Source organism: Strongylocentrotus purpuratus, unplaced genomic scaffold, assembly GCF_000002235.5.
Source record: "Strongylocentrotus purpuratus isolate Spur 01 unplaced genomic scaffold, Spur_5.0 spur5_scaffold_3, whole genome shotgun sequence".
In the NCBI taxonomy this organism is placed as follows: Eukaryota; Metazoa; Echinodermata; class Echinoidea; order Camarodonta; family Strongylocentrotidae; genus Strongylocentrotus; species Strongylocentrotus purpuratus.
This window is the reverse complement of record NW_022145609.1, coordinates 19,561,252-19,584,603: the sequence shown is the minus strand read 5'-3', so window position 1 is coordinate 19,584,603 and position 23,352 is coordinate 19,561,252. Positions and strand designations below refer to the sequence as shown.

The following is a 23,352-nucleotide window of genomic DNA, read 5'->3' as shown; positions in this document are numbered from 1 at the left end:
TAAACATTTAGATCTCAATGCAGTATGAATTAATTCAGTACTATCAAGCTTTTCAGATCAACCTACACGTAATATACAACAGAATTTTATTCTTAACTAAGAGGTGTTTTTTATTCTTTTTAAGGATGGGTCTATCTGACCTAGATAGTATCGTTAGGTGATGTTGCCCAAATCAGTCTCTTTTGATAACATGCACAACGTAGGAATAAGTTGTGAGGAATACACACAAAAGAGAAATGATACCCTGTTAAGTAAAACACATAACATATTAACTAATTTATGAAATCAAGATCAATTTGTACAATAGATTTCTGCTTTGATTACCTTGTGATAATACCCTGAAGCAGAACGATATGAAGAGCGATGAATACAACATGCGATGTAAATAATGGTGGAATTAATTATATATCATCCAAGGAATATAAAGTCTTGAAATTAGTTCTCTCTCTCTCTCTCTCTCTCTCTCTTCTCTCTCTCTCTCTCTCTTCTCTTTCTCATTCTCTCTCTCTTTGTTTCATTGATGATCCGGCACTCTATTATACCACTTATCCTTTTTTATTCACCTCTTTAATATCTAACTCAGATATCATACTGATATTCTCTTCTATAAATTCATTTATTAGTATGCATTATTAGGCCTTTGCATGCATTGAAATAGTTGTAACTGATGACTCTCAATTTAAAAGACACCATTATCAAAATCAATTTCTACATGTAAAACGGCATCTATCCTACATCCATGTGAATTAAAAACACGATTATATTCACCACATACATGAAAAAAGACGAGCATAATTATGCAGCTGAAATTTGCGCTCCTTATTAAAAAGATACAATCAGCCATAATAAGCGAGAACTGTTATGCACGCGATGCCTAACAAAATTCCGTTTACCAAGGCGAATCGCGCCCATTTTGGATTCTCGTACGCAGCGGACATAATTTCTTCTTCGGGCTCGTCCATCACCTTCTCCTCATGGACGTCGCCTTCCACGTCGCCGTGGTCGTTTCTCTTCAGTGATTCCCCGTTACCATGGATACAGCAAATGACGTTCATGACTTTCCACGACAAACCTGTGCGCGAGCGGGCCCCTGTTCAAATGAAAGAGCAGGGGAAAAAAATTAACATGAATTAAAAGACTTGACTTGGAAAGTCGTCAATTCAGGGTAATTCCTGCCTGCATATATTACCTAGTAATTTAGATGAGACCATGTTTTTTTTTTCGTTCGTTCATTTAGTTGTGTTTCCGTTCATTCGTTTGTTAGTTTTTTGTTGTTGTTGCTTTCAGTCTTTTATATTTGTTTTATTTGTTCAGTTAGACCTACTGATCCTAGAGCGTATTTTATTGAAGATCCATTTAATATAATTGCGGTTAAATTTAAAAATTCAATTTTTGTCTTCCTCAAATGTATAAATTACTATTAAGATTTGTTTATTACAAATGTTACTATGTTTTGTATACGTTGTACATTGTATTCGTTATTATGTATTGTATTTTGTTGGAAATGAAAAAATAAAAATGAAAAGAAATGAAATATAAAAAGAGACAACATTACGTACGTATTGTGGCCTGTTTCCTTGCTTCCTCTCTGATCTGTGCTCTCTCTTCGTCTCCTTCAGTCATAGGTTCGCGAGGAAGATTCGAGAATCGTGTCCACCATGTCAAGCGTACCAGCTGTTGAAATATTTTTTTAAAAATAAGGAAAATGCAAGAAGATAAATTACAAGAACGCATAGTAGAGCGAGACTTGGGGTACGAGGAATGGAAGAAAGAGAACAAGAGACGAAAAGTAGGGCCAATTATTCTGCAAATTAAAAACGTTTTTCGACGTTGCAATGGCGTCATCGTCATTATTCTGTCATCCGAGCCGGCGTTTAAGTCATCGTCTTCGTCGTCGTCGTCGTCGTAGTAGTAGTAGTAGTAGAAGTGATAGTAGTGATAGTAGAGATCGTAGTTTTAATAAGGCATTACGACGGTGATACGATTATGACGGTAGTGGTAGCGAAACTTTGACGATATCGCAATTGATGACGAGCGCGCTTTTTAGAAGAAAAAATACCATTATCAATATCAGGCAGGTTTAGACTTGCCTTCTGCGGCGAGACCGGTTCTGTCAGGAGACTGATCCCGACGATGAGAAGGAGAGTGAAGACGTAGAGGAAGGCTGCGAAGTGAAGGAAGTGGAAGTTGCTCAGGAAGCTAGGTCTCTTATCTTCCTGTCCACACGATGGGACGCCAAAGACAAAGTCGAGAACGGCTCTGGTGAAACCGATAGTGAAGCCGCACAGCAGACCCCAAAATGCTCCCTGCCACATCATAATTACCAATGGAGGACAGAAAAATTAAACAGTAAATTTGATATTAATCTCAACTTATTTGCGATTGATATCAATCACATATATGTACATAAGAGATAGGGGACTGCAAACCTGCGATTGATTTTGATCGATCGCAACTCTTTTTCATTATTTGTTTAATTGTTGGTGATAATAGTTAAATTTGACTGATTGCCATAACGCTGAACTCAACAACAACATGTGTCAGCGGATGGTGCGAATCTGACCAGGGTCATATCGCACAATATACAATGCAAAGATCTTTTAAAATTACAGTCGAACATGTCTATAGCGACCGCCCAAGGGAAACACAAAAAGTGGCCTTTGTAAACAGGTGGTCTTTGTAGACAGGTGCCTTTAGTACATGTTTCAATGAGAAACCATTTTCAAGGGAAACAACAAATGTGGCCTTTGTAGACAGGTGGTCTTTGTAGACAGGTGGTCTTTGTAGACAGGTGGTCACTAAAGCAGGTTTGACTGTACTGGTGCATGATTTCCTCCCCTTCGTAGGTTTGATTATCGCAGGTAATAACGCAATTGAATTGTGTGCAGTGGACACTAGGGCATAATCAGAACGGATACCAGCTGACTCTTGGGAAAGTGTACATGACGTATAGAGCACAATCGGCGAAGAAAGCATTTCCAAATATATATCAGGTGCCAGAACTGCAGTCAATTCTGCCCGTATTCCAAAATGGACTTGTGAACTTCATTCCTCTGCCAATCTATTGTCCGCATTCACTATCGTTAACCCATTCATTTTCATTTGTAGTTTTCAATGTAATCATTGACATTTTTTTATCTATTCCTTGACGTTATTCATCTACATAAATGGCCAGGCTATTGTTGTTAACGCATGGTGCCGCATCGAAATTCAAAGAATTGAAAGGTTTTTCTTATTTTTTGCCATCAAACAGGTGGGAAAAGGTAAATATATACAATCTTCACTTTGAGATTTCCCCGTAGATATTTAGAACATCCCAAGCGATACCCTGATCAAATTTCATACCGTTTCATTGACCCGTTTCCACAAGACAGCTGCAGTGAAGACCGCGAGGACGGCTGGTGCAAGGTAGGCGTTGACGGCCTGTATGTAGGTGAAGAGCTCGCCGGTACCATAGGCCTGAAGGATAGGTATCCACAAGACACCTACGATCACCATCACAACTGTTGCCAGCCTTATGGTGAAGATAATAACTGCATCTGGTTATTAGTATTCGTGAGTCGGGATTTAGAGTGACCTATATTATCTAAGAGAGAGGTCGGTCAAGTTGGAAATCTGTTAAAATATATAGTAGGTTGTCAACTTTAGTCAGAAGGTCCGACGCCCTTGAACTATTAAACCCAAAACGAGTTGCCATTGGTCTAATTGATCAGTAAAATGAGAATTCATTGATTTAATTTTCAGTTACACGAAACATAACCTTCAACCGCTGGTGGAAGACAAGAGAAAGAGAGCGAAAGAGAGAGAGAGAGATAAAAAAATTAAAAAAAAAAAAAAGAGAGAGAGAGAGAGAGAGAAAAAAAATAAAGAGGGAGAGAGAGAAAGAGAGAGAGAGAGAAATAAAGAGAAAGGGAGGGAGGGACAGAGAGAGAGAGAGGGAGATGAGGACGAAATAGGCAAATCCTACACAGAAAGATGGTGAATAGATGAACTGACAGAGAAAAGAAGGGAGAGAAAAAGACCGGATTCTGAGAGAAGGATCATAAAACCTGCGTTTTAAAATGTATCAACTTACTTTCCTACGATGACGAGTTCAAGCTCCGTCGAAGCCGGTCTGAACTTGGACCAGATATCAAGGACGAACATGGAACTGGACGCATTGAAGATCGAGGTCAGTGAACTTATCATGGCAGCCAACATGGTCGCCAGCATCAACCCTCTTAGACCTGAACGATAGAAATGAGATGTTAGGCGAAAGCCACAGGACTTCGTTCGAACGCTGTGACATTGAAATATTCTGCTAAATCATTGTTTTTCATGTAGGTCTCTGTCACAAATTATTGTACCATAACAATTTGAAGCTCACCCATCGATATCGTATCATTTTTGTTCCTTACGTATAATTGTAGTGTCCGTCGTCCCCTGCTAAAATAACCTGACACGACCATTGTCATAGTATAGAGCCCAACAGTAGAATATCTAATTCCTGGGGGTCTCAGTCATGTAGAAATACTGTAAGCATGCGTGACCACAGGGTTTCCAGACACCCTCTAAACGAGGATTTCTTCTGAAGCGAAAATACACCATAAATGAGGATTTCGTGTGGTGTTTTCCCGAATTCACACGCTAAACGGGTATTTCAAAAAAGTGTACACCTAAAAAAGTTTGAACCATTTTAAAAAAGTACCCTTTTTCCTGATAATGCCCCAAAATGGACATTTTTAACCCCTTAATGCGGCACCGCGCGGACCGCTTCCAATCTTTAATGCGGCACCGCGCGGACCGCTTCCAATCTCTCCTCCCCCCCCCAAAAAAAAAACCCACCCCTTTAGACGCGTTTTCTTGGTCACGCATGCTTACAGTATTTATATTTGACTGAGACCCCCGGGATCGAATTAGTGTTTATGCTTAAATTTATCCCCGGGCGCTAATCGTCTTCTATTATCAATGTCTTATTCATTCTCAGACGGAGCTGGCATATAATATATTGTCTATATATACCCCTCCCTTATTATCTTGAAGGCCCAGTAAAATGTTCAATACATAGTGCAATAGGTTTATGTCATGTTGAATTCCTTTTCTAACCATCCCCTCTCCAATCTCGAAACATTTTCGCAGCCCCCTCCCACCCGGTTATCACTTTTCCGGATACGTCACTGTTTATGGTACACGTCGACGTTTAGGATTTACCGGTTGGCATGAGTTCGACGACGAGTCTCGGATAGGCGATATCGGAGCATCCTGCCGGGTTACCACACACTTCTTGGCAGATTTCTGGATCTACACAAGCTATTTCGTCTGAAAAAAATAAGAGCGCCAAGAAAAAAAACACCAAACACAATACTGTAGTAATCTGGTTTGGGTTCTTTTATGTTTGTGTTTATTAGGATCACCTTTGATGTATGGTGGTGTGACCAAAGCTCGCTTTCTCAAAAAATGGGTAAGATTTCGAAAATCTGATATCACCAATGGAAAGAGGATCATAAAACTACCCACAAACGAAATTTTCTTTAGAATTGGGTGCGAAATTGTGAAAATATTGACAAAAGATCGGCAAATTTTGCAGTTATTTGCGTCTGTTTCGAAAAATCATCAACTTACCGATAAGGGTCTGGAAATCTTCATTTTGAGAGAAGATATCCTCAAAATTGTAAGTAAAAAGTGATACCAACTGATTGTATGATATTACTGCCTTGCAAATTATGATATTACCTTATTTTTAATGGATCGCATTTTTTTGATAAATCAGCTGTAAACCCCCGTGCACGAAGTAAGGTCTCGTTGTTTTTATGACTTTTTTGTTGTTGCAGCGCGCACGCAGATCCGAAATTGAATTTTTAGATCGCGATATCTCCGGGATCCTTTGACGATAAATTTTCTAGTTGAACAAATTTGTGGTAAAAAAAACTTTGCCGTCCATTTGGTAATAATTAAAATTTAAACAATTATGTAGAATATGAGAAATCATAGATCGAATATCACATGTCATAATATTTTCAAAATCTCCGCGAACTTTGGTCACCCCTTCATAGTTGTTGTTGCTGATGTTGTTATGTAGAGGTTAGGGGTCTTAATGAAAAAGGATTTATATTCAGTATTACGGACAACAACTTACCCACGAGTAATGTATTCCATAAAGAACGAATGAATGAATGAATGAATGAATGAATGAATGAATGAACAAATAAATAATTTCATAAATAAATAAATGAATCAATCAACGAATCAATCAATCAATCAACCAATCAACCAATCAATCAATCAATTACTCAATCAATCAATCGTCGCTCAATCAACCAATCAATCAATCAATTACTCAATCAATCAATCGTCGCTCAATCAACCAATCAACTAATCAACCAATCAACCAATAAATCAATCAATCAATCATCGCTCAATCAACCAATCAACCAATCAATCAATCAATCAATTACTCAATCAATCAATCAATCAACCCATCAATCAATCATCACTCACTCACTCAATTACTCACTCACTCACTTACTCACTCAATTAATCAATCAATCATGAACTCAATCAATCAATTAATAAACGAATGAATAGACGAATGAATGAATGGATGGATGACTAGTTGAGAAAGGTAGAAACTGTGATCTTCAAGATCTTGGAATAGACTTACCAGGCCACAATGTTCTACTGATCATACCCGGGATGATCATGAGGAACATGGGTAGGATCTTGAAGTAGCCTGTCATGATACAAGCACCCTTGCTGTGGGTGACGTTCCTCGCAGCTAGGGTACGCTGAACGATCACCTTTGTAAAAACAACAGAGGGGTGTTTCACAAAGATCCAAAGTTGAACTTATCTCTAAGTTGGACTTAACATTTATGGAAAGCCGTTAGCATCTATAATTTTTTTATTTAAAAAAAATAAAAAATATATAAGGCATTACATGATGATTCAAATCGTTCATATTTTCTATTATCATGGAGATTTCATGTTCTTCATGTGGAATTTGTAAAAAGTCTAAAATACTTCAATTTTCGCTTTTGAATATATTCTATTTTAAGGCTACAAATGGCTCTCCATAATGTTTAAGTCCAACTTAGAATTTAGTTCGACTTAGGTTCTTCGTGAAACACCCCCCAGGCCATGTAAATGTAATCAAATTTAACGTGGAAGTCTTTGTTAAGTGCCTCGTTACAAATTATTTCATTCACATCTTACGAATAATATTTATTGTATTCAATTAATAGTCAGAATGCAATTAAATACATTATTTTGTTAGGTAGGACAAGCCATAATGTTTGTCTGACCTACCAACAATTAAGGTTTGGAATTCACATTCTGATTATTGAAATATAATTATTCGTAACAGATGAATGAATTATCTGTAACGAGGCACTTAACAAAGATTTTTGCATTAAATTTGATGACACTCATAACCAAAATGATAGTGGTCTATTGAAATGAAACTCATTAACTCTTGTTGGGTCACTCCGATCAATATACCGAGACTAGAGGCTAACATCAATGATTTCAGGCGATAGAAATGAAGGGATATTTCTAACCTGGTTGGTACACCAGAAGTAGCACCCCAGGACCAGGGCCCCGAAGACGGACCCAGGCCAAGGTAGACCAGGATCGTCAGCAGGGCGGAAGATATGCCAGACCTTTTCCGTGGGTACCCCACAGCTCGTATTAGCGAAGATGGATCCGGTGGTATTGGGGATCGCCGCCATGTAGCCCTCTCGAAGTACATCCATCGACCAATCAATTTTGGACAGAGCTGTCGCATGGAAGGATGAAGATTATATATTTGTTTTTACAATCGGTATGACCGTAATGTTTTTTTTTTTTTTTTTATTATTTTTTTTATTTTTTTATTTATTTATTTATTTATTTTGTTGTTGTTGCTGTGTTGCTGCAAATGTTAAAAGAGAAGTAGTTTCTCAATGCAATTTTACTAGCAGGAGTTTCAGAACACTACCTTAATCCAAATGTTAATGAGTTACAATGCAGTCGATCTGTAGTAAGGTATTTGTTTTGAGAACTGTTGAAGGTAGAAAGAAGGGGAGATATGGCATAGTCTTTGAATTGTAAGTGTTATACAATGAAGGCAGGATAGAAAAGTTTTGAATTGAGATGGAGATAACACAGGGTGGTTTATCCTTTTTTTTTTTTTTTTTTTTTTTTTTTTTTTTTTTTTGATTAACCTTTACATGGAAAAAGACCATGATGGAGTAGATTTGTAGGAAGATATTAGTTTTATTTATTTATTTTTTTTTTTACAAGGAAATGTAGAAACAAAGGTCAGACAGTGCATAATTTTCAATTGCAGGCTGTATGACAAATAAGTAGGAAAGTTAAATTAGGGGAGAGGGGAGAGGGGGGAGGGGACTGCCATGCAACGTTTGCAAAGGCAGTCTGGTTAATCATTATGTATGATTCGCCACGCGAACTCTGTTATTTGTCTGTTTCATGTTGTCATCTTATGTTTTCTTGTGTTCTTTTCCTTTTATTTCCTTTTCTTTTTTTTCTTTTTTTCAAATATGGGTTCTCGAATATTTGTAGTAGTCTCATGTATTTATACATATTCTTTTTCTTTCTTAGTTTCCTTTCTGGTAGGGAAGAGGGTCGTGAAGTTGTTTCATTAAAAATATTAATTTGCCAAGAGATGATCCCTTTATCTGCAAGGTCGGAATTTATAGAGGGTCCCAGCTCATATATAGATAAGGGTTTATTTCAACAAAAAAAAGATGGATAATAGAGGGAACTTGTTTTCATGTAACTATCTTACACTAAACGTGAGGGGAATTAGAGATAGAAGCAAACGAGAAAAAATGTTTAATTGGTTTAGGACAAAGTCTATAGATATAATATACTTACAAGAAACATACAGTACACCTGATATCGAAAAGAAATGGCAATTGGAGTGGGGCGGGAATTGTATCTTTAGTCATGGTACAAGCCACAGTAGAGGAGTTTTGGTATTAATAAATAGTAAGTTAGACATTGAAATTAGCGACACTTGTGCAGACATAAATGGAAGATATTTATTGATTAGATGTAATATACAAGGTCAGAAGATGTTGCTAGGAAATGTTTATTTTCCTACTGGAAATAACGAAGGGGAGCAAATAAAATGTTTAATGGATTTAAGGGAGTTGTTGTATAGAAACAATTCAGAAGGGAACCCAGTAGTTCTTGGAGGTGATTTTAATGTTATTAGAGACAAGAACTTAGATTATTTTGGACAAGTTACAAAGAAGCAATCAAAATTCAGTAGCAAATTAGAAGAATTCATGGATGAATTTAAATTAAGAGATGTATGGAGAAATAAAAATAAAGATAAAAAACAATATACTTATAGACAAGGGAATCCATTTATGCAAAGCCGTTTGGATTATTTCATTATATCAGAGAATTTAGAACAGATAACATCCAAATGTGACATTATTCCCTCCTTAGCACCCGACCATTCAGCTGTTAATTTGGTTCTGCATGATAGAACGTCTAGACAAATTCAGGGTAAAAGGGGTTATTGGAAGTTCAATAATAGCTTGGTAAATGATAGAGACTATGTTTTAAAGATGAAGGAAGAAATACAGACTTTAAAGAACAAAATGTTATCTGAGATAAAAGACAAGAGAGTATTATGGGACTATATCAAAATGGAAATACGCAGGTTTACAACTAAATTTTCAAAGGAAAGGGCAAGGGAAAGGAAGGAAAAAATAGAAAAGCTAGAAAAAGAAATTGAAGACTTGGAAGAGAATCTACTATCAATCAATAATGTACATTATAAAGATATCCTTGAACAACTGAAAATTAAGAAACAACAACTAAGAGTATTTTATGACTATATTAATGAAGGTTTAAAAATACGATCAAGGGCCTCTTGGTATGAATGTGGAGAGAAGAATACAGCATTTTTTAAACAGCTCATGGAAGCAAATAGAAAGAAAAGTGTAATACAGAAATTAAACGTAAACGGAAAGATTGTTACTAAGGAAAAAGAAATTGTCGAGGGAATAAAACAGTTTTACAGTCAGTTGTATAAAAAAATAGAAGTTGTACTAGATGGAGGTTTAGAATTTTTCCCTAGTAACATGCCAAAATTGAACGAGACCTTAAGGGGTTTAGGTGAAGAAAAGATAGTAGAAAGGGAATGTATAGAAATATTAAAAAATATGAAATTAAATAAATCACCAGGAAATGATGGCTTAAGTGTAGAGTTTTATCTTAAATTTTGGCCGGTAATTGGAGATCTAATCCTTGCATCTTTTAATGAAGCCTTTAATCATGGAGAACTATCGGCCTCTCAGAGACAAGCAGTTATTACCTTGATACATAAAAAAGATAAAGATTCAGACTTTATTAAGAATTACAGACCGATTTCTCTTTTAAATGTGGATTATAAAATTTTAACAAAGATACTTTCAAAGAGATTGCAAGAAATTTTACCTGATATTGTATCTTCTGATCAACTTGGATATGTTAAGAATAGAAACATTGGAGAAGCCATAAGAATAATAGATGACATGATTTTTCATACTTCTTTTTATAAGGAAAATGCTTTTTTGATGGCCTTAGATTTTGAAAAGGCATTCGACTCTGTTTCTCATTGTTTTCTATACAAAGTCTTAAATTCATTTGGTTTTGGACCATTGTTTTGTAAATGGGTGAATATACTTTATACTAATACTGAAAGTTGTGTTATGAATGGAAACGCATCAACAGGTTATTTTAAAGTTGAAAGAGGAATTAGACAAGGAGACCCATTATCTCCATACCTGTTCATTTTATGCCTTGAAATTTTAGCTCATACGATTAGAAACAATCAATTGGTAAAAGGAATTTGTTTTGGAAATACAGAAATAAAGCAAGTATTATATGCTGATGATATAACACTCTTCATCAAAGCTATGAGTTCAGTTAAGGAAATAGAACACGTTTTAGAAGGTTTTTATAAAATATCAGGATTAAAGTTAAACAAGGATAAGACATATATTCTGCCCCTGGGCCCACAGGTGTCTAATAACACATTTCCGTTTGGGAAACTTGTAGATGCTGTTAAAATATTAGGTGTTTATTTTTCAGTTCATGTAGATATCAAGGAAAAAATGAATTATAAGGAAATATTGAGCAAAATTAAAAAACTACTGACGTGGTGGAAACAGCGTGACCTAACTTTAATGGGTAAAATTCAATTGATGAAAGTATATGGATACTCTAAATTGACATATGTAACATCACTAATGCCAGTTCCAGAGTGGGTATACAAAGAAATGGAAGTAATATGTTTTGATTTTTTGTGGAGAGGTAAAGATAAAATTAAAAGAAGTACAATGATGTTAGACTATCAGCAGGGTGGGCTCAAAATGATGAATTTTAGGTTGTTTGTAAAAGCACAAAGAATAATGTGGATAAAAAGGCTTGTAACAGGAACTCATGATATCAAATGGAAACAATACTTTAAATATTTAATGAGACCGATAGGAGGTAATTTAATATTTTATTGCAATTATTGGAGAGATACAGTGAAACTTATGTTACCTTCCTTTTATCAGAATCTTCTGAAAGCATGGATAGATATGAAAGAATATGTTAAAACAGAAGAGAGATACAAAGGGAATGAAATATTGTATAATAATAATTTTATTCAACTAGAAGGTCAAACCTTATTTGAGGAAACTTTGTTTTTGAAAAATATATATCGAATTCATCACATTTGTGAAGAAAATGGAGAATTGAAACCTGAAGCTCATTTTATAATGTTAGGTTTGAGCAGAGTGGAAATTGATAAAGTAAAACAAATTTATAAAGTAGCCCCTTATGAATGGAAACAGAATGTTCAACCTTTAAGAAAAGCAATTCACACTGGCTTTAGTTTAGAATTTATTTTTTCAAAGAAAGTGTTTTCATTTGAAGATTTAACTGCAAAAATGGTATATAAGAGTCAAATTAAAAAGAATGTAGAAACAAACTCGGCAGGCGGCAATTTAATGACACTTTACAATATTCCAAGAAAAGAAGTAGAAAAGATATATGTTCAACCAAGGATGTGTACCTTAAGTAGTAAACTGCGAGAATTTCAGTTCAAATTATTGCATAATATTTTATATACAAATCATCATTTACATAGATTCAGGTTCCATGAAAATGGTTTGTGCTCATTTTGCAAAAATTTTGAAGAAACTTATCAACATATATTCTTTGAATGTAATATAATAAAGGAAGTCTGGGGGAAATGTGGAGATAGACTTAATTTACCAATTTTGAAGAAATTATCCTGGAAAGAAATTCATATAGGAATAGATGACACTACATTTAAAACAGAGCAATTATTGAACCACATTTTAATTTTGATTAAATATATGATTTTCCACAGTAGAGAGAAGGGAAACCCTCCAAAAGCAAAAGAAATAGAATATAGATTGTTGGAAAATAGAAATGAAGAGAAAAAACTTTCAATGGAAAGAGACACACTTTCAGTTCATTTAAGGAAATGGGAAGCTTTGGAAAGTTTAGAATAAATGTTTTCATTTTTTTTTTTTTTTTTTCTCAATACACAACTTCCTGACCCTCCCTCTCTTCTCTTTTTTTTTTTTTTTTTTTTTTTTTTTTTGCTCGTTCTTTGTTAGCGTGTGTTTTGTATACTGTTGTACATGTTATGTGTTTAAATGTTGTGTGGGGTGGGGGGGTAGTAGGTGTTTTGTAGCTTTTTCCCTTTTTTATATATATAATTTTTTTTTTTTTTGTCTCCAAAGGAAAATGAAGAGGTGTAACTTTTGTATGTAAATGTAAAAGATCATTGGTAAATTTATAAAGAACTATGTTAAATTATTTTGTTATTTTGTATCCAATGTATTATGTTATAAATGTACAATTTTCTTTGAGAGAAACGAATAAAAACCTATGAAAACAAAAAAGTAATGACGATTATTTTTTTAACTTGGGAATGACACTGCCCGATTGCGTGTTATTCGACAAGACAGCCGGAGAACTTATGTTAAGATAAATTTCATCTATAAGTTATCTATGCCAGCGGGCACAGGACCACATGCATGTGCCTTCTGTAGAAAGGCCCATCCAATCCTATCCTGGAAATACCCTGGAAAGAATCTCCTGTGGTTAAGATTTCAGGGGGGGGGGGGACGCTCCCCCTTCTCCCCCTTATCCCCTCCCGAAAAGTTTTAAAACACCAGCGGTATTCCCGGTGTCTACGGGAGAAAATATTATAGTTATAGAGGCATTAACGTAGTTCCCCCTCTCCCTCCCTCATGAGTTTTTGAAAACTAGCAGGATCACCGAAATTATATTTCTGGGGGGGGGGGGGAGTTAAATTTCGGGGGATCGTAGTGGACATGGTTTATTCCCCCCCCCCCTCCCCCCGTATTGGATACTGGATCCCCCACTTGTACCAGATGTGTTGTTGGCACTTCGAAGTGCTTCTTAACGTTATACTTTCCCTCCTTCTCACCAATAAACATCAGCACGGAGGCGCCGATCATCATGATGACGGCCTGGATGGCGTCGGTGTAGATGACGGCCTTGAGTCCTCCTGCTACCGTATAGACGGCTGTCATGAGCAGGAGAACGATGATCGATGTGTAGAGGTCCCATCCTAAGGACTGCTGGATGACCAGGGAGGAGGCGTACATCTCGCTCTGCAGAGTGGGTAGCAAAACGATTGACGGAGACGGTGCTGTAACTCTTTCACAGTCTTCCATGACATGCTCCCACCCCCCCCCCACTCAGTGTTATTTAGGGTACACATATGCGTGTTCCCAGCGACCCCCCCCCCCCTTTCAGCAAAAGTCCGGTGTGTAAAGTCAATACGGGTCGACCTTTTTCTTTTGTTATACGAGCCTTTTTTTAGCACCCCCCCCCCCCCCTTCAGCAAAAGTCCGGTGTGTAAAGTGATTACGGGTAGACCTTTTTCTTTGTTACGAGCCGGAGAGTTTGGGAACACGCATGGTATCTTTCCGTTCACGGAGTGGGGGGGGGGGCAGGGGCGGATCTAGCTTTTTGCTAAGGGGGGGGTTGACCAAAATAATGACGATGCGGAGCATCGTCCACGAGCCGCGAAGCGGCGAGCCGATTTTTTTTGGGGTGTTTATTTGAACCCCGTAAGTGATGTTTTCCTGGCATCTATTAACACAATGGAGACCATAAAAAGCAGTGCATGATAACGTCTTTTTAAATCAAGTAACAGTTTAATACATAGTTATATCCAGAGTTATCATGTGTTTGGTTAAGTTACCAGATGAGTTGAATATCTTCTCACAATATTTGCACTTGAAAGGGTTTCTCTCCAGCGTGCGTTCTTTTTTCTTTCTTTTTTTCTTTCTTTTTTTCTTTTTTTTCCCTTTTTTTTTTTTTTTTTTTTTTTTGGGGCCGCCCAAGGGGGGGGGGGTTGCAACCCCCCCAACCCCCCCCTGGATCCGCCACTGGGGGGGGGACATGCTTACGTAATCAGGTAGAGAGAATAGCCTTCCGCCTCTCCCACCCCGACCCGTCGGTAGCTATGCTCCCTCGAATGAATCGTCGACACTACCCCCCCCCCCCTCCCCAAGTTGATGTGTCACCCGTCTCTATCTTTCTTAACAAATATTCCTCGCATGAGAAAGCTTTGACATACGGCTTTTTATAATAACAGATGTTTTAAAAAGATAATTACAGGAAAATCCAACCTAAAAACCAAAGTACCCTTATTAAAAGCATGGACCTTAGTCAATGCTAACAGAAAGCAGAAAATAAGAAAGTTTTGATAGTTTTGGAAATTGTAATCACTATAAATTTTAGAAACTTCAGATGGGCTGAATCGGTAATAATTGTAGTGCCGCACAACTTTCCCATTATTTTGTTCCAACGGGAGAGTTGACCGTGCATACGTCACAATCCACTGAAAAATTGCCGCAAGGAAAGAGTGATTATGTTTCAAACACTCATAGCTTCCTTATTATTAATTCAATGTATTTCAAACTTTCGCCATTCTATTTCTCTTTATTTTTACTCATTATAAGGGTTGGACTGTTCTTTACTACCATTCGCAAAAGTATAGTTTAAACAAATGAACATAGATTGGATTTCGTTAAAAGGATATGAATATGATTCTAAAGTTTGGAACCTCTTTAGATCTAGAGAGATATCAATATATAATATCTGTCAGCACATTTATAACAATTTATTATTACCGCCAGCATGATGACTGCAGCTGTTATGAGGTTAATGACTGCGATGGAGATTTGAAGACGATTGCTGCCGAATCGCAACTTGAGATATTCAGGGACCGTCGAAACCTGAAAAACATGAACAACTTTATTTAACGTCTAGACGAAAAACAACACTGCTCTCTGTACGAAATTAACGTCAAAAACTTACATTTTCCCATAAAAAAATTCTCAATCATATACATTTACCTAAATGTAAATCCATTCCGTCATCAACTAAGAAAATGAGAATTTATGATATTTTCTGTATAGAGCAAATTGGAGAGGAGCTTGCAAAATACGTCACAGCATTGCCAAATGACGTTTAACTGATAACTATTTAAAAAGTAATAACTTTCCTATTTTTAATCGGATATTGCCCAAACTTTCACTAATTTGTTTGTCTAATTTTTCTGCTTTTGATAGTATCAACTTTAATTCAGGGTAAACTTCGCCTTTATATATTAGGGAAGAAGACGTGTGAAGATTATAAAAAATGTAAATGACTTGTATATCTTCTTATTCATTTATGTGTATTCAGTTGTGTTTTAAAATACGAGTAGTTCCCGATTGAATAACGGCATGGTAGAGATGATAGATAGTATGATACTCTCTCGTGACTATCTCGTGATATACAGTATAGTAAGCAAATAACTACCGTTTGTGAAGGTGATGGGACAAACTATCACTTCCGAGGCGATCTGGATGACGCTATCTTTCCAAAGCGAAGCTGAGGAAAGATGTAGCGTATACATTCAGATCGCCGAGGAAGGGATAGTTTGCCATCGCCTGAAACCAGAGCAATACGCAGCGTATAAGTGCGTTGCACTGTGTAGATAGGACTTCTATCTTCAGTGAAAGTGAGTTGCACTGTGTATATAATAGCCTATCTACACAGTGTAACGAACATTTTGCTTCTCCCAGCAATTATGGGCAAACTATCTTTTATCACGTGATTTACTTTTGACCAATCTTCGAACAAGATTCTTCGTATATGTGGAATATAAAGGTAAATATAGGCCCTGAAAATATTAAAACATCAATACAATTACTTTATTCAAACGATTATTATCATACACGTTATCAGAGAATATGACAAACTTACTCCGGAGGCAAAGTAGACCGGGATGAAAAAGAAACCCAACAGAAGTAAGCAGTTGAGAGCCTGTCGAACAAAAAAAAAAAAAAAAAACAGTTTATTATTCTGCCTTTCTGCATGGACGTACTTTTTATTAGCTCAGCTACATATCTACAGCTTTTTTTTTCTCTCTCTCTCTCTCTCTCTTTCTATCTCTCTCTCTCTGTCTCTCTCTCTCCCTCTCTATCTCTCCTTCTCTCTCTCTCTCTCTCTCTGCCCCTTAGTCCATTGCGTTTATGATATTCTTTCTTTCTTTCTGTATAATCATTTTTTTTCTTCATTATCTCCGTTAACACAGCCCAAGGCATACCTAGTCATCGTATGGTTGCCAGCTGCAATACTATCTATACCATAATACAGGCAGTAGTTTCAAAGCTACACAAGAAAACAATGTCTTAATCAACTTTCAATTGGCATAGAAAACTGAAAAAACGTGCATTAATGCGGGGATCAAATTTAGTAAGACATCATAAATACCTGAAATTCATATATTGCAACGCCATATCCACCTACAGAGGCAGACCCTGCAAGGCCAATAAAAGATCTGCTACCAATATTCGTCATCCATAACGAAAGTCCAACCTGGTCAAGAAAGAAACGCGGTGTGGTTGAAACAAAATGGTTGACTGAAAGATACACTTCATTGATCAATATTGTATATGCATTATTTACTGGTAGCCAGGCGCGGATCCAGGATTCATTAGGGGGCCAAAATTTGAAATTGTGCGAGCCAAATATTGGTACGTAATGGTGACACCGGCAGTGGCAAAAACGTTGGGGGGGGGGGGGGTAGACAAAGAAAATCCCCATCACCCCACTCTTACATGCAGACCCCGCTGAACGTTTCTCGGCGTAAAGGCATTTAATTACTGTCAGATGAGCATATTTTGATACCTTATTAATTTGTGACACTGGCAGGACACAAATTGATGTGGGGTCCAAGGGGCGGAGCCCCCAGAAGCTCAGCGGTCTTATACATTAAATTACAGTCAGATGAGCATATTTTGATACCTTATTTGTGACACTGGCAGGTCACTAATTTGCGTGGGGTCTAGGGGCAGAACCCCAGTAGCTCAGGGGTTTTAGGCATTTTTATAACGGTCAGACAAGCATGCAGGGGCCGTCTTAGGGCCCCTGGTGGGGTCGAGAGGGCGGAGCCCGGGAAACTTAGGGGTTTTAGGCATATAATTACGGTCAGATGAACATATATTTATACCTTATTTGTGATACTGGCAGGACACTAATTGGCGTGAGGTCCAGGTGGCCGAGACCCAAGAAGCTCAGGGGTTTTAAGCAATAAATTACCGTCATATTAGCATCCAGCCGTCCGCCTTAGGGCACTTGGTGGGGTCCAGGGGCAGAGCCACCGAAAGTCAAGGGGTTTTAGGCATTTAATTACTGTCAGATTAGCATATTTTGATACATTATTTGTGGCACTGGTAGGTCACTAATTAGTGTGGGGTCCAGGGGACGGAGCCCGCAGGAGCTCAGGGGTTTTAGGCATTAAATTACCGTCAGATGAGCATCCAGGTGCCTGACTTTGGGACCTAGGTGAAATCCAGAAGGCAGAGCCCCCGGAAGCTCATGGGTATAGGCATTAAATTACCGTCAGATGAGCATCCAGGTGCCTGACTTTGGGCCCTAGGTAAAATCCAGGGGGCGGAGCCCCCTGAAAGCTCAGGGGTTTTAAGGCATTGAATCATGGTCAGATGAGCAAAAAAAAAAAAAAATCTCCCCCCTTTTCCCCCCTTTTTTTGGCCAGGATCCGCCACTGCTGTTAGTGTAATAGGAGGGAAAGGGAAGCTGGGTACTGAACTGAAGCGCACCCCCCCCCCTACTCTTTCCAGAATCTTGAAAATACCAATATTCGGGCAGACGTCGTCCCATATTCCGGCAGTATGGTGCAAGGGCATTTAAGTATTATTATCTTAACATCTTTCTTTTACCAACATACTATGTAATTTTATCGATTTACCAGGTACCATGGCATCTGGCGGCCAGCCAGAAAGTAGCCGCTTGTGCTGTCTTTCCCGCGTCCGAATGATGCCTAAAGGGAAAAGAAAGATAAACATGAAAGTAACATACTGATGCGGTGGGGTATCCGAATTTGTTTTGAATAACCAATAACAGAGGCATCCACCCCCCCCCCCCCCCGATTCGGTCAGCGATATGAACTACTTATATTTTTGTATCTCTTATGTTGATGGCAAAATTACATCGTAAATTCAGAGGAATATTTTTGCTTTGCTTGCTCGCAAAATTCAAAATCTAATAAGTTGATAATAAAATAAACAAATAAATAGATAGATAAAGAAGAACGATTGCAAGCCAACCCCAACATGCACAGTGATGAGTTCAAGAGCCTCAAAATTAGAAAGATCAATCTAGTAAAGTACATGTATGCTTACGCACTTATTCACACCTGTCACCGATTTATTGGTACAATAAAGTCATATTCATTCTCTCTTTTTTGGCTGTGGTCTATTTATTGGATATACATGTGTTATTCTAATTAATCCCTTTCATTCTAGTCCTTGCTATGGAACAATATCGTGCAAGTTTTCCTTTTAATCTTTCTTGATTTGCTTTATAGACTGAGAGTGGCCGAAGACCCGAAATAGTTATTTCCCTAAAAACCATACTACAACCAATGACAAGGAAAACAGCATGTTCTTACACTAAACTTGCAATTATAATGGATCAACAAAGGGGACATATTATTAAATCTAAAACCAATCAAATAATAAAAGTGAAAATTGTTTAAAAAAAGAGAAATTGAAAAGACCTCCATGGAGTTGATAAGCCTAGTTATCGATTCTAATTCATGTAGTAGTACTCTCTAAAGAGTAAAAAGTGAATTCTCACTCTTCTTTTTTCACGTCAGTCATCAGTTGTTTATGTTTAAATATTGATTGAATTTCGAGTGCTTTCTAAGAAAGAGAATGAACTTTCGCTCTTTTTTTACTACATTTTCACTCTCCAGAGGAGTCACGTCAGTGGTCCTCACAATTAGTTTACACAAGCACGACTGTCCAAAACAAGTTTTACCATCGATCTTCTATCTTGTAAACGTATATTGCGTATTAATAACAATGATAATAATGATAATATAAATATTAAGAATACAAATAAGAACACTACCGCTACCGCTACTACCATTTATATTACTTCTACTACTACTACTACTACTACCAGGGGCGGATCCAGCCCGCGGCAAGAGGGGGGCCCAAATCTTGAGAAAATATTTAGCGGCGAATCAGCCAGCCGGCGAACGGCGAATGAGCGGGGGGAGGGGGGGTGGGGTGGATAAGAACACATATATTTGTTTTGGGGGGTCCAGTGTTTTGGGAACATTTTTGCGCCGACTCAACCGGCCGGTGAATATTAAAGCGGGGGGGGGGTGCTGGAGAGGAGGACCACTATTTAAAAAAAACAATCGGGGGGGGGGGGAGGTGAAGCGTCGTTTTAGCATTACTTTCTTTTTAACTCTCACTTTCACCTATCCCAGATAACCCTAAGTTTTTTGTTGCTGCTTTACATGTAGTTGATAATGCATGATTAAAATAAATAGAGAGAGAGAGAGAGAGAGAGAGAACCACCATCATTATGCAATGGTTCGGGGTTTGTGAAAGGTACATTTGAAACCATTTTTTAGCGTCTCGACACTAAAAAAATAGCGAAACTGTTTTTGAGGAAAAGCATTATACTGAACTGAATAAAAAATAACTAGATATTGGCTCATACTAATACTGATAAGGGCTATAGACAATGTGGTGTCGGCACAGTAACATCGGGCATTTGTATAGAGGTATTCCAAAATGACATTCTGATAATCAACATTTTGTTTGTTCTGTTGTCATAATGTATATACGCATAATACAACTGATCTTTATAATTTCTTAACGTGACAATAGCTTCTTCTCCCCCTGCAAACAAAAAAGAAAATGAGGTTATTTAATAAAAGGGTCATGCGACAAAATGATCATTATGATTCAAATTGATGCAAGGATTTTTTTTGAATAAGCAATGCTTTTCACCAGAATCTTCTTTGTAAAAAACGACTTTTGACAAATATCAGCAATGCAATTCTGCCACTGTGTTGTAAGATCACTTTCAGATTAGGAGAAGTGTATTCTTTAATGAGTACTTTAAATTCAATGGAACGTCTCAACTCAGTATGCATGGCTGAGATTTGTAAAAGTTGTTTTTGCAAAGAAGGTTCTGGTGAATAGCAGTGCTTATTCAAACAAATATTCGCATCAATTTGAATCACAATCATTATTTGTCGCTTAATCCCTTTTAATGACCTTGTTTTCTTTCTCGTTTGCAAGGGGAGAAGAAGATATGTCACGTTAAAGACATCATAAAGATCAGTGTTGTATACGTATATATTATATACACAGGCCCCGCGGAACGTTTATGAAAGTGGGGGGCAAAAGTATTTACGATCAGGTAGAGGGTAGCGAGCGTAAATTGGTGTGAGGGTTCAGGGGGCGGAGCCCCCTGAAAATCAGAGGTTATAGGCATTTAATTACGGTCAGAGAAGCACAAATATTTTGATGCCGCATTTGTGTCACTGGCAGGTCAGGGGGGGGGGGGGCGTTTTTTATAGTTTTTTTTAAGGTAAAATCTACGTTACTATCCTATTTTTTTACCGGTTTGGGAGGCTAGGGGGGGGGGGGCCGGGCAGGTAGAATCGGCCCGTGGATCCGCGCCTGACTACTACTACTACTACTACGACTACAACAACTACTACTCATCAGGCGCGTACGCAAGGGGGGGGGGGGGGGCTAAGTGTCAGTGGCGGATCCAGGGGAGTGGGGCACAGGGGGCACGTGTCCCTCCGGCCTAAAAAAAGATGTTAAAATCAGCCTTAAATTCGCCCAAAATGTACTGAAAAACAGAAACGTGCCCCCCCCCCCGGCCCCCCCAAAAAATATAATTTTTTGTATTAAAAAAAAAGCCAATAGCTGACCTAAGAAGGTGACCTTACCGCCCCCCCCCCCAACGGAGCGAAATGTCAAATTTAAAAATTTCGTGACCAAAAAATAAAACAAAAATTTCCTCTTACCCCCCTCTTACAGTAATGAGGATTAATGCCCCACAAAAGGGCACTAATATAGCACATCGATACGGTTTTGATCCTGGGGCCTCACAGTTACGAGGCCATTGCTTTGTCACTGAACCATATGACTGTACATAAAAAAATATCCTGTGTGCCCATGCCTTGAGCCATAATGCATGGCCGTCCAGAGGATTTTTTTATGTTGGGGACCGGGGTAAAATGCAATAAATTATTGAAAATTTATTGCATTTTCTGTTTTTTTTTTAATTAATCGAAACTGCCCCCTACCCTAGCCCCCGCTGCGTACAGTCATGGTTCAGTGACAAAACAATGGCCTCGTAACTGTGAGGCACCAGGATCAAAACCGTGTCGATTTGCTATAGTTGTGCCCTTTTGTGAAGCATTAATCCTCATTACTGTCATTTATGACTTAAGGGCATAGGTCCCCTAGTTGATAAGCATAGTAGCATACACATGCTTTAGCAGTCCCGCAAAACACACATTGGCAAATTATTATTCAATACAATCTGAGAATGTATACTATTATCTAGATCTAATATTTTTAAATTATTTTAAAAATAATTCCATAAATTAGGGTAAAACTAAAATATTCCACCTTTATGAGCGACAGTGTATGTTCTCTTTCCCACCGTGTGCCGTTAACCCCCCTCCTTCAAATTGTTTAAGTGTAATAACAAAATAATTATTTAAAAAATATGTGCTTTACCCTCCCCCCCCCCCCCCTTTTTTTTTCCCCTCAAAAACTGGACCAAAAAAAATAGTGTAGAGATATCGACTGCTTTGAGAGGCCTGGCTGTTTTTATATAAACGGTTTTTGGCATTTTTCGTTTCTTTAAGGGTATGGCTAAAATCACGACTCCAATTTCGACCAATCAGATGGCTGGATTTCTTAAGTGAGGTATATAATGCTTACTATATGCAATTATTGGTGCCTTGTTCATTATGCTTGCTATACCTATAGATATATCAATGTATGCGCTTCCAAAGTAGTTTGGCTATAAATTATTACCCTGCAATGGCTTTATAATTATACTGTCGTAATACGGATTAATGCCACACAGAACTCGACCATGCAAGCAGCTTGATTGTGAAGGGTGGGTGATGAGCCCATTTATTTTTTGATCATCAGCAGTAATAGAAAACCTATAATTCCTTCCCAAGGTCTCTAAAGCTACAGGCCGGAACAGCTTCCGGCTCCCAACAGGCAACACATATTTCGGTTAGACAACTTTTCTTCCAAAGGTGTAAAATGAAACAAGGGCGTTGCAAGCTAAACACACGGCCCGACACACGCACAACATCCTCAAACCATGACAAGATGCAATGCCTCCTACGTAACTGCTATGTCAGGCAGATTCCTGCGCCCACATAAAAGGACCTATCACAATATAATAAACAAAATATCCTTACTCTTCGTTGCTATTCTTCCACAAACACCTTCTGAATAAAGTAAAAATTATCACACATTATATGCAATCTTGTCCCTTTTTTTTTACATAGACTCACAATATAACAATTCTGCCTCAAAATAACAAAACAAACTTTTAAATCGAGGAACTACTCTTCGTTCACCGTATTTTTAGCGGCAGTTTTATGCAAATTTTACAAAGTCATTTGCATAAGAAAAAATGCGTATAAATCCAATATCCTACAATACCAGCGCACAGTGCATTTCAAGGAATAAATCCTGTCGCGCACTAATTTAACACCTGGGCAGAGAATGGCAAAAGTGGATTGATGTCTTGCCTAATGACGTGAGTGCCGGGCTTGGATTCGAACCCTCAATCCTTGGATTGAGAGTCAAACGTAATGAACCACTATACCACTACACCTCCACATAATTTTGTCTCTGTACTTTAATTGTAATATTTCTTAAGGTATTGTGAATATGCTCTTGTTTTAAAGCTTATCTGTACTAGTTTATAGAAGGAATTAGAGCACCCTGCA

At 37.7% G+C, this 23,352-nt stretch overlaps 1 protein-coding gene across 1 annotated transcript; it reads right to left on the bottom strand.

Moving 5' to 3' along the window:
* Nucleotides 1-153: 153 nt before the first annotated feature.
* On the bottom strand, nt 154-16,900 carry LOC589235 (sodium/glucose cotransporter 4). The gene is made up of 13 exons (XM_030995792.1): nt 16,797-16,900; nt 16,287-16,346; nt 15,167-15,271; nt 13,450-13,636; nt 7,535-7,752; nt 6,641-6,776; nt 5,191-5,298; nt 4,076-4,226; nt 3,346-3,514; nt 2,091-2,306; nt 1,560-1,674; nt 894-1,090; nt 154-177 (listed from the first exon to the last, which is right to left on the bottom strand). The coding sequence occupies exons 1-13, from the start codon at nt 16,881-16,883 to the stop codon at nt 154-156; spliced, it is 1,773 nt and encodes a 590-aa protein (XP_030851652.1). The 5' UTR covers nt 16,884-16,900.
* Nucleotides 16,901-23,352: the final 6,452 nt, after the last annotated feature.